An 11,960-nucleotide genomic window follows, 5' to 3' on the forward strand; every position below is an offset into this window, starting at 1 on the left:
ATTCAAGTTTGTTCATTATGAAGACAACTACAGTATGCATAGTGCTTCTTTTATATGTGGATGATATGATTATCACTGGAGACGATGATACTGAAATGAATCGTCTTCGAAGTGACTTGTCTGTACCTTTTGATATGAAAAGCTTGGGTGAAGTTGGGTGTTTCCTCGGTTTGGAAGTTTAAAAAGCAGATGGTTACTTTGTGAAACAACAAGGGTATGCAACTAGTTTACTGAGTCGTTTTGGCCTGGAAGATTCGAAAGAAATGGTTACACCAATGGAACCATCTCTCAAATTAGCAAGAGAAGAAGGACATGTATTGGAGGATGCGACACTTTTTCGTCAACTTGTTGGAAGTTTATTTTATCTAACTATTACAAGGCCTGATATTGCTTACTCTGTAGAAGTGGTATCTCAGTTCATGAACAGGCCTTGTGTTGGCCATTTACTTGCAGCAAAGAGTACTTCGTTACGTGAAAGGCACTCTGAATTTTGGGTTAATGTATAGAAAGACCAAATTGTTTTCTTTAAGTGGTTTTGTTGATGCAGATTGGGCAGGTGACGTAAATGATAGACGTTCTACCACTGGTTATTTTTTAATACTGGCTTAGCTGCAATCTCATGGTGCAGTAAGAAGCAAACTATTGTTGCTCTCTCAAGTTGTGAAGCTGAGTATGTGGCAGCTTCTATGGCAACCCAAGAATGCATATGGGTGAAAAAACTCATTCAAGAAATGGTTACAACATTTAACTATCCAGTTTCCATTTGTTGTTATAATGAAAGTGCAATACGGCTTGCTGGAAATCCTATGTTTCATGCACGTACCAAACATATCGAAACTCGCTACCAATTTGCTCGAGAAAAGGTGTTAACTAAAGATATTCAATTGCAGACAATTCGATCAGAAGATCAAGTGCTGACATATTTACAAAGGCGCTTCAGGTAGCAAAGTTTAAAATATTTAGAAGGTCTCTTGGAATGGTTGATGGGAGTCTGCACTAAGGGGGAGTATCGCAAAGTAGTGCAGCTCCGAGATTCTAGTAAGTTTTATTTCGTCTTTTGATTTAGTCGCAAGTTTATCTTTCAGTTCAGTCTATGTAGGAGTTAGTTGATTCCATGTTCAAGTTATTGGAATAAAAGTAGGAGAACCTTCAGGAATTTGTTAGTCGACTGGTTAGTATGAATTGAGATGTAAAGATAAGTTGAATACACTACACTGAACCCAATTATTTTCTTGTCTCCCTGTAATTTTCATTAGAGGAATAAAATCAGTTTATTCATTTGCTCTCTCTGTGTTACAATCTATCCCGATCATCTTTTGTTACATCCACTGCAAGCAATTTATAGCATATTTGCTATACTTTGGCAATATACTGGGGATTAAAGGTCTTATCCCCTATTGTAATTTTGGCAAGAATTGTTCATAAACTTCATGCTAAAAAAACAACAAGTTTGTTAATAATGTATCTGGAATCATCATTATATATTGGATAGAAAACAAGAAAACAAATTTCAAGTTGAAGCTTCCTCTCTGTCGAATGGGAACAGAGAGGAAGTTAAAGAAGATAACAATAATGAAGGTTGATTATTGATACAAGATATATATATATATATAACATATATTTACTGCCGGATTAAATACTATCTATCTATTATAAAAACAAAGAAGGTATTTTTATTTAATTGAAGCTTTATATTTTTTCTATATGTTTTCTGTGTTTCTTTAAGTTCCCTTTGATATTGCACGAATAAATTTTTTTTTTTTTTTTTTGGTAAACTAATAAGTTTTTCATAAACAGCAATATGCATGGGTGTGTAAATATTATTTAATGTTTTGAGAAAGTTACGGGGCCAAAAAAGTTAAGGATCGAGCAAGAGAGAGGAGAGCATAAACGCGGAAGCGTAAAACGATTACATTGATAATATCTTGGTGTGTCTTTCTCATTAATTCTTCAAGCTATTTATACAATTACAAGACTTGGTTCTCAAGACACAAGACTTGGTTCTCAAGATATTCAATTCCTAATATAACTCACACAACTTAAAGCGCATATCTCCTAAATATAGACTCTCGTATATTATTTCCTAACATGGTGGTGGGAATAAAATAGACTAATATGCATTGGAGTTTTCTGGAGGAAAGAAGAAAAACATGCCTTCGACGTTATGGTCTATACCGATTCTCTCCATCCTTTTGTTTACTACTTCTGTCAAAAGTCTGTTACCGCCAAAGAACCCTCTGTTTCAAGGAAATGCTACTGTTGACGGAACGAATTTTGGACTTCGGTTACTTGTTCAAGAACGAAACGTATACACCATACTTAATATTTATATCTCAAATTAACAATTCTCTCAGAAAAGGTCAAATTACTGAGTTCTTTCGCGTGCAGGTGGTGATGGAAAACGGTCTCGTTCGAGTTATCTTAACCAACCCCGAAGGTCTAATAACAGCAATAGAATACAAGGATTTGGACCGTAACTTACTTGAGTTCCGCTATCATGAAGACAGCAGAGGGTAAGATTAGACATTCTATATTTTTAATTTTAATTCTAACCACCTGGAAGAAAGAAAATGGGTTTCCTTTGGCCAGGTAATTGATTCTTGCATATTTGAAGTCAACCATGATATCCATTTTACAAACAAAACTCTATAAGAAAACGGTATCAACAGGCTCATGAACGGTGGGCATGTCACCGTCCACGTTACACCGTTTAACATGCTTTGTTGAGTTGTATATGATTTTAAAACAAATTCTCCTAATTGTTTCCTACTGAACCTTTGTTTTGTATCCTTCAAATGCGACATCGTACCCTTCGCCGGAAGTAACTAATTTTGTTCGAGACTCATATTTCTTTTTGCGTTTTAATACAATGCCAATCAGATACTATGATGTTATGTGGGGAGAACCAGGACATGAAGGAAATTTTGACAAGTAATCTCTCTTTCTTAAGCTCAGTTTTTTTAATAGATTGAGGTACACGTGGTTCTCCCTTGAAGTATTATAATGTTTTTGTAGGTTGAAGGCAACAACATTTAAGGTTATAGTACAAAACGAGAACCAAATCGAAGTTTCTTTTTCATGGACCTGGGATATTTCGCTTAAAGGAAAACGCATGCCTATTAATTTGGACAAAAGGTCAGTTTGTTAGTATTCTTTGTTTATCTGTATGCAACATCTGTTGATTGTGCCATAATTTGTAACTTGTACGTAATTTTCGGCTAATGTATATAGGTACATTATGCTGAGGCATTCCTCCGGTTTCTATACGTATGTTATTTTTGATCATTTGAAAGGGTGGCCCGAGTTTGGCATTGGCGAAGCCAGAATTGCTTTCAAGCTCAGCCAAGACATGTAAATGAATCTTTCTATTCCATGTATTTCTTACATTCGATATAGGGCTTCCATGGATTGTTGTTCTTGGTATGAGCAATCAAATTGCGCACTGAGATATTGTTCTTATACTTGGGTAAACTTGATATTTGAGTTCTTTGTCGTGTCAACGCATTCACTCACTGCACTCTAAAATTGCTAGGTTTCACCACATGACCATAACCGATACAAGGCAAAGAGAGATGCCCACGTTACAAGATCGTCTTCGAGGGAAACCTCTAGCCTATCCAGAAGCAGTTCTGTTGACAAATCCAGTCAATCCATCTCTTAAAGGAGAGGTAAGAAACTAGACACACCACGCAGGCATATGCATTTTTTTCTATTTATTACAGAATTTGTTGAATCTTAGATTGAAACCAGAGAACATGCATGACGTTGATTAGGAATCTATGTTTGATTTTTGTGGTGCAGGTAGATGATAAGTACCAGTATTCAGTGGAGAATAAAGACACGGGGGTACATGGATGGATTAGTGCCAATCCACGCATAGGATTTTGGATTATAACAGCCAGCAATGAGTTCCTTGTTGGTGGCCCTCACAAACAGGACCTCACATCCCATACAGGCCCTACAAGTCTCTCTGTAAGCATCTCCCCTCTTCCTCTATCTCAATCATACATCTCAGTCTAGCCACTCCAAAATTTCTGGTATTTGGGAGGATTTCGAGAGTAAGGTTCATTTGAACAATGTAGCCATTACATAGGTACAAAATGTTCTGACTTGGCTTCGTGCTATGTTCTAATTCAGATATTCTTTAGTAGCCATTACACTGGACAGGAGCTATCCCCGAAATTCCAAAATGGAGAACCATGGAAAAAAGTTTTTGGCCCTGTGTTCGTCTATGTTAACTCAGTTCCCGAAACAGAAAAGGATCTCTATACAGCACTCTGGGTGGATGCAAAAGCTCAGGTTTCACCCTTGCCTTTCTCCACACTATATATTATGCATTACTAACAATGTTTAAAGCTGCTGAATGAAGGATCTGGCCTATTAAATACATGGACTCTGAGACGGAGGATTGTAGGGATTTCCTTGGCAAAAGTAGATGTAGAAACATAAAATCATCTCTTCATGTTTTACCAAAGAACTTTTTCTTATTTGATCTGCATATAACGTTTAAGCTTTCAACTCTAATTTTTTTCTTTTAGTTGGCGAAGGAAGTCAAAAGTTGGCCTTATAGTTTCCCTGCTTCGGCTGACTTTCCTGCCTCAGATGAACGGGGTACTGTTACAGGAACCTTGTTAGTCCGAGATAGGTGTGTTTCGTTTCATCACTTCTTTTAATCTGTTCAAGTGTAGCCAAGCCAAACTTCATTAATCAACTTATCAAGAATTTTCCCATCAGGTATATTAATAGTCTTGACATCGCCGGGAATGGTGCTTATGTTGGTTTGGCTCCCCCAGGAGATGTTGGATCTTGGCAAAGAGATTGCAAGGTTATTTATACTTTCTGGTCTTATTTAGTTATCACCTTGTTAATTGATGAAATGTAGTATAATTCGTCCTTGTAATTTATTCCAGGGCTATCAGTTTTGGACTAAAGCCAACTGGGAAGGATCATTTGCTATCCCTAATGTTCGTGCAGGAGAATATAATCTCTTTGCATGGGTTCCTGGTTTTATTGGAGAATTTAAGCACAATATTAGTATTCGGATATCTCCAGGTTTAAATTTTTCTGACTTCTTTTTAAGCATATTCGGTCATATTCTCCGGTTCTTAGACATCTAAATAGTAGGGTGAAATGTGACATGTTACAGGATGTAGTCAGAATTTGGGTAAGCTTGTATATGAACCTCCAAGAGATGGTCCTACATTGTGGGAGATAGGTTTTGCCGATAGATCTGCAGCTGAATTCCGTGTACCTGAACCTAACAAAAACTACGTCAACAAACTCTATGTTGATCTTCGTGAAGACTGGTAAATATCTACTTCCTCCCATAAGATGTTGTGATCAACATTTTATGATTAACACTGTATCTTTCTGTCTACAGGTTCCGACAATACGGAATATGGGAGCGGTACTCAGAATTGTATCCGACTAAAGATCTCGTTTTCACTATTGGCGTTAGCCAGCACCAGAGAGATTGGTTCTATGCACATGTGCCAAGGTTGGAATATTTTTTACGACAACATTTTACAAATGCTCGTCTAGTCGTCTTGATCATTTCTCAGAATATCGACGTCATAAATCATTTTATTTTCTACACGGTGTAGGAAACATGGTAACATACTTGTTCCAACAACATGGAGCATTGTGTTCAAAACCGACAAAGTATTACCAACAGGAACTTATAAACTGCGAATAGCATTTGCTTCTGCTACTTGCGCTGAATTACAGGTACACCATATTCAATGATTTTTTTTTTATAATTTTATGCCTGATTTAATGTTTTCTTGGGGTTACTAAATTATATATCAATGTATAATAGGTTCGTGTCAATGACGAAAAAAAAGTAAGGCCTCTCTTCACAACTGGAAGAATAGGAAGAGACAATGCAATAGCAAGACACGGAATTCATGGATTGTACTGGTTATATACAGTTGATGTACCAGGGAACCTACTTCGCCAAGGTGAAAACACAGTATTCCTAACACAAACAAGGACTTATATGGCGTTTGATGGTTTCATGTACGATTACATCCGCTTGGAAAGGCCTCCATCCAATGTTGTATAGAGGACATACCATTTCCGGGCCGGTTGATTATAGGATCTTTCTACAGTTCATACTTGTAATATGGCGTATGGGGGTTTCATGCATGATCACATTTGCTTGCAACGGCCTCCAACCTACGTTCTATAGAAGTTGCACCTTATGGGAGCCAGTTATAGGATCTTTCTGCAGTTTTAACCAGTAATTTAAAATAAAGTATATGTTGGTCCAACTGCTATGAAGCCCTAGGAGAGTTTAAAACCTGGAGGCATTAGGTTGTGATCCATTGTTTCACCACCACTCTTGTTGTAATCTTGAAATGTTCTAGCACTCGTTATGGGCAGAAATCAATATCTTCTTTGACATAAAAAAAAAAATGAGAAGCGAAAGAGTTTTTGGGCCTAAGAACAAATTGGACTTGGGCATACCGCTCTGGAATGTTTACAACATCATGTATAAAAGTCCAACCCTATTACAAAACTGGATTCTTAATTTTCCACCGAATGTGACTGTAGAGGTGTAAAACAGGATGGCCCATCCCGTCCAGGCCTTGGTAGGCCTGTCAACTAAGCAGGCCAAGCTGTCATGGATACCCTTAACTGAGCTCAGCCTGGACTGAGCCAGGCCTGCACTATGTTGTGCCAGCTTGCCCGAACAAACCGAGGTAGCCTGTTTTGTCATTTGATTTTGAAGTGCTAAAAAATTATGGTTGCAAAGTTAATCTGGAATTAGGTCGGGCTAGCCTATTTTATTATTTGGTTTTTTTGTACAGGTAAAAAGTTTTGCCCGTATAGAGGCTCGAACATAAGGAGGCTGACAAAAGTTTTTTTTTTTTTTTTTGGGGGTGTCTAGGGCATTGACCTTGGTCGCCTATAGTCTCAGGCGACCTTGTATCTTTGTCACAATATTCATTTTCAGTACGTAACTACCAGAAAAAATGCACATGAAATTTATTTTCTGTGACTTGATGATTGCTAGACCGACAAAGTTATTGCCCCGAACATATTATCTTAGCTCAACTAATTGGTATTGTTCTGGTGGTGAGAAATTATAGGAATGTCGAGCAGAATTTCCGTTTTCACAGCCTTTTCTATGGACCAAGAAGATATCTATAAAGGCATATGAAAATAAACAAAGGGGATTTTCCAGGCAAGGGAGCCAATTAAAGCTTCCCATGGTACGATTTTTAACCGACAAAAAAGAAAACCAAACTTGCAGGCCCAAACGACAGAAAAGAAAAAAACCCCTAAAATCCAGATTCTAAGAAATCCAAAAAAATCATTGGATTATAAACATATATAGGCCTACTTTTCAACCCGATGGACAACCATAGGCCCGTTTTTTTTTCCACTTTTCAAATTTAGGCTTATCCAACAGTTTCCGTCCAAAACTGTTATCTCAGACAACTTATCGCGAAATTGACGTGATTTCTCGTTGACCGAGATGAGATGTTCAAATGAAAATTACCTATTTAACCTTACAAATATTACGTGTTAACAACACATTAAACAAAGGGAATTTTGATAAGTACCCCGTTTTTCGGATACTCACAAAAAAATGCTTCCGTTTCTTAAAACTTTGTTAAAGTGACCTTGAAGCTTAGATATCGGTCTGGGCCCACCAAAGTTGGTCACATCATATTTACTTGGTCAAGAAAATAATTGAAATTACTTAATTTCCCTATTCTATATAACAAAAGAAAACCCTAATACTAACTGCGCCTACCTCGTTCTATTCAAAAGAAAACCTTAATATTAAGAGCCTCCCTCTTTTTTTTTCATCGTCTTCTTCAAATCTCTGTTCACCTAAAAAAATAATTGTTTTCATCGAATCTTAGACAACAACTGGTTTTTCTCAAGTTAGGGTTTGATTTATATAGTAATATGATTGAAGTTACGGCTTTATTTTTATTTGGTTCTGCTGTTAGACCAATAGAAGAAGCAACGGCGTAAAGTATTAGTTTTGATTTTGTTGTTTGACAAGAAGAAGAAAAACGAAGCCAAAGATGAGAAGAATATGAATTTATGGAGTAATTGTTGGTTTGAATTTACCATTGTATAACAACATGATAAATTTCAATTTTTTGGTTGTTAACATAGATGTTTGATGATTAATGGACCAAATCTTAATAAACTTCAATTTATTAATTAGGGTTTATGAATGTTAATTTGGAATTTCTTTTGATTAGGGTTGTTGAGATATATTAGGGGTTTTATCTTCTACTATCATATGTTTTGCTAATTCATGAAATAGGTAATTTTATTTCATGATGTCTACGATTCTTCGATTTAAATTAGGTGAATTTCTAAAATCAGGTTCTTCAGTGGATTTAGGGTTCTAGGATTTGGGGAAGAACATGATTGATTGAGGTCAACACGATAACTGATGGAGTTTATGTTGGGGGTTTTCTGTTATGGTTTGAATTTAGGTTCTCAGTTTTGGGTTTTTCTGGATATAGCGTGCTATAAAAAATCGAAGTTCTCCTTAAACCATTATTCTTCATAATCTTTATGAGCTTGAAACAGATGAAGATAAAGATTAAAATAAGACATTTGCTGAGTCAAATGCCATACACAGATGAATATGGGTCGTTTGCTGAGTCATATCGCCAGCACTCATAGGATCGGTCCAACTCTAATAAGGGGTTCATTGGACTTTTTGCCGCTGCCACCTAAACGTTAATATCTTCTAAGTGTTATTTACCGTTTTTTGAATAAAACGATCAAGATAAGGGTACTTTAACAAAGTTTTAAAAGACGGGGGCATTTTTTAAGGATTATTTGGTTTTTGGTACTCACATTTTGTCTAAAACCTGAGTTTGGTCTAACATTTGTCCAGGCTTTACGTTTGGTCTAAAGACCAACATTGACCCGTGTTGACCCGGTTTGACCCTAACCTGTCACTTTTTCTGTTAACTAAATACGAAAATACCAAACAAAATTAAACTTTAGTAACAATTACTTGTCATGTCCTAACAGTGCACGTATATGGTCGTGGTTCTTTTAGATTTTAGGTTATTTTTCTCCTCTTTCTTCTTCTTTGGTACTCCCGATCTGATATTTTTTTTTTTTTTTTTTTTGCTATTGTTCACCATGTTTTCTTTCAGGGTTTAGACTGGAAGTTTTTTTTTTTTTTTAATAATCATAGACTGGAAGTGTATGGTTTACACTGGAACCATATTAAAATCAACTTTCAATCTAATAGATCCCTAATTTAAAGATTACGCTGCTAGTGTATTTGTTAATGAGTATTTGAAGACGGTGGCGACGATGCTGTTGCAGATTAGCAGATTCCATGGTGATGATGATTTAAATGAATGATTCCTTTCAATTTATTATATACTCGATAAATTATCTATTTGATTTAATGGCATTTTAGTTGGTTTCTGGTGATGCCGGTATGAAGATTTTAGAATCGTTCAATGAGAGTTTATTGTTGATACTGTAGTTCTAGATATTATTCATTGTATAATGGCCTGATGAGTTTGAGAATTTCCTATTGTTGTTATAGTATTGGTCGTGATGGAACGAAATCAACCAGGGGAAGATTTTCTATCGTGGATTTTGATTTTTGTTGGTAATGATTTTGATCTAATTGGGGATTTTGGTTTCTGTTAGATAATAATTAAATTGGGGAATTTGATTCTTGTTAGAAATTAGACTGGGAATTTCTAATTTTCTCTACCCCATCTTATGAATCATATTTGCTTCATTCTCGAATGCTCTCTCGTCTTCTTCAATCTATTCTGTCCACTACAGGTGGTGCAAGTGCTGGTGTAGACGAAGACTTTTTTTTTTTCGGAGATATCAGTGCAAGTACAGGTGCAAGATATTGAGTTCGGTTTTAAATAAGGAGTGATTTTTAAGTTTTTCATCATTTACGGGTCCCGCTGGGCCCATCCCCTGAAGTTAGTAGGGGACCACATATTCTATGAAAGTTTGTTCTTGGAGTGGCATCGGATCTAAGCTGGGTATTTTCTTAAAATTTTTAAAGGATTTTCATATTCAACCATTTTCTGAAACTAAGGCATTCGTCTATGTTCAGAATCACAGTGAAAGGGAATCGCTTTTCAAGATAGAAGCCTGGTCCATTAATGGGGTATCTTTTGCTTTTAAGCCTCGGTCTTCTAAAATGAATCTTCTTAGTCAAGAGGAGATTTGGAGCTGATGGTACTTCTGAAAGTCTGTTTCAACCAACAACGTTGTTGAGCAGCAATTAGTTATTGGAGCTGATGGTACTTCTGACTCCGTTCAGTCAATGGGAAATAATATTTGACCATTCAAATGGGTAACGTGTTGCTAGAGCCTTGAGGCTTGAGTGACGTGATGCGCTCCTCTCCACATCCACAAAAGGCTCGATCATTACGACCAACTGAAATTATTTGTAATGGGCTTCTTATAGATGAGGAAATGGCGTTGGAGAGGATGGAAGTTTACGGGCCTAGTAAATTGGTTCCATCTAATCAAAAGACCAAGTTCAATTCAGTGATGAAGAATCTTCCTGTGACGATGGAATTGATTATCAGGTTCATAAGGGTTTCACATCTGATTCTTCACAAGCTGCAGCAAATTCCATTATTCGGTCTGAATCTCGGGTGTTGGAAACTCAAGTTGAAGGTGATAACTTCAAATCCCTGGATGATTTGAGCGACTTCAACTCTAATTTTGTATCTCCATCCGGATTTGGGGATATGGGGGTGGATTCACAATCGTTAATCCCTGACATTAGGCCTAATTCTCCATCCCAGTCTCCAATTAATTCTCCATCCCAGTCTCCTCATGTTTCTCCAATTAATACGCCATCGGCTGATTTCTTTGCTCAAACTTTAGTTGATAAGGAGGAGGAGGCAGTGGTGATTAATTACATGAAGGACCGTTTTTTGCCAGCCATCGAGATGATTAAAGTTGTTAACGATGTTTCTGGTATGGGTATCGACGGTGACTTGGATGACATTGTTCGAATGCTAATCAAGTCAGCAATTAAAACCCCAAGAGTGTTTGATTTTGAATGCAGGGAGGTCAGGCATGGGGTCTAAGCTCTTCTCAGGTTTGCTCCTTTTGGGTTTCTTTTTCTTAATTCTGTTTTAATTTTAAAGATCATCTCATGGAATGTGAAGATCCTTAGGGATGTTAAGAGAAGAGGGAGGGTCAAAAGGTGGTGTATGATACACAAACCTGATATCATTGTTTTCCAAGAAACCTTACTTACTAAGTGCACTGATGCTATTGTTAGGAAAATATGGGTCCTGGTTTAGTCGAATGGATTTCTTTAGATGCAATTGGTAGGTCAGGTGGTGTTTTAGTTCTTTGGAATCCTAATGTAGTTCATCTAGTTGATCATATTGTTGGTACCTTTTCTATTAACATCGGTTTTAAACATTGTATTGACAATTTTCAATGGCTTTTCTCCGGCGTCTATGGGCCTTGCGGAGTGGTCTATTATGAATGATATTTGGGAGCTTCCGTGTGGGTAAAATTCCCGATGTCCACGTGTCAACATCTCAAGGGATGAATGCATGATAAGATGGTGAGATAGGAGCATCGAATCATCCTCTAAAAAGGAGAGTTTGTCTCAGTCGAGGCACCTGTTACAGCGTCACATGAATGACGCATGTAAGGAGCAGTCTAATCCGCTCAGGCGGTCAAATCTAAAAAGGAAGACCGCATTTAATGAAGGATAAGGACGAGACGTGGGCAGATCTGCATCGTGACGGAAGACTCGGACGATCTATACTACTACCCAGAGGTGATATAGAACAAGGTTCTCCTTAGAAGAGCAGCGGGATACGAAGAGGAGCGAGTCAACTCGGAGGAAGAACCAGAAAAGCCATCACGAGGGATAGTATAGAACCAGTCCGAAGCAGCAAGGCCGATGAATGACAACTCACCAAGCTCGGACGATCAAGCCACCACGAGTTTAT

The 11,960-nt window shown here is 37.2% G+C and overlaps 1 protein-coding gene across 1 annotated transcript; it reads left to right on the forward strand.

Annotated features, from left to right (window-relative positions):
- Positions 1–2,282: 2,282 nt before the first annotated feature.
- Positions 2,283–11,488, forward strand: LOC113328856. The gene is made up of 18 exons (XM_026575853.1): positions 2,283–2,306; positions 2,389–2,513; positions 2,881–2,931; positions 3,016–3,135; positions 3,232–3,351; positions 3,533–3,668; positions 3,802–3,972; positions 4,138–4,299; positions 4,539–4,645; positions 4,735–4,825; positions 4,911–5,052; positions 5,147–5,306; positions 5,381–5,497; positions 5,604–5,727; positions 5,819–6,058; positions 10,566–11,057; positions 11,136–11,186; positions 11,273–11,488. Exons 2-18 carry the CDS (start codon positions 2,395–2,397, stop codon positions 11,486–11,488), a joined length of 2,619 nt encoding a protein of 872 aa, XP_026431638.1. The 5' UTR covers positions 2,283–2,306; positions 2,389–2,394.
- The last annotated feature ends 472 nt before the right edge of the window (positions 11,489–11,960 follow it).

The sequence above is a fragment of the Papaver somniferum genome, unplaced genomic scaffold (genome assembly GCF_003573695.1).
Source record: "Papaver somniferum cultivar HN1 unplaced genomic scaffold, ASM357369v1 unplaced-scaffold_114, whole genome shotgun sequence".
Taxonomy (NCBI): Eukaryota; Viridiplantae; Streptophyta; class Magnoliopsida; order Ranunculales; family Papaveraceae; genus Papaver; species Papaver somniferum.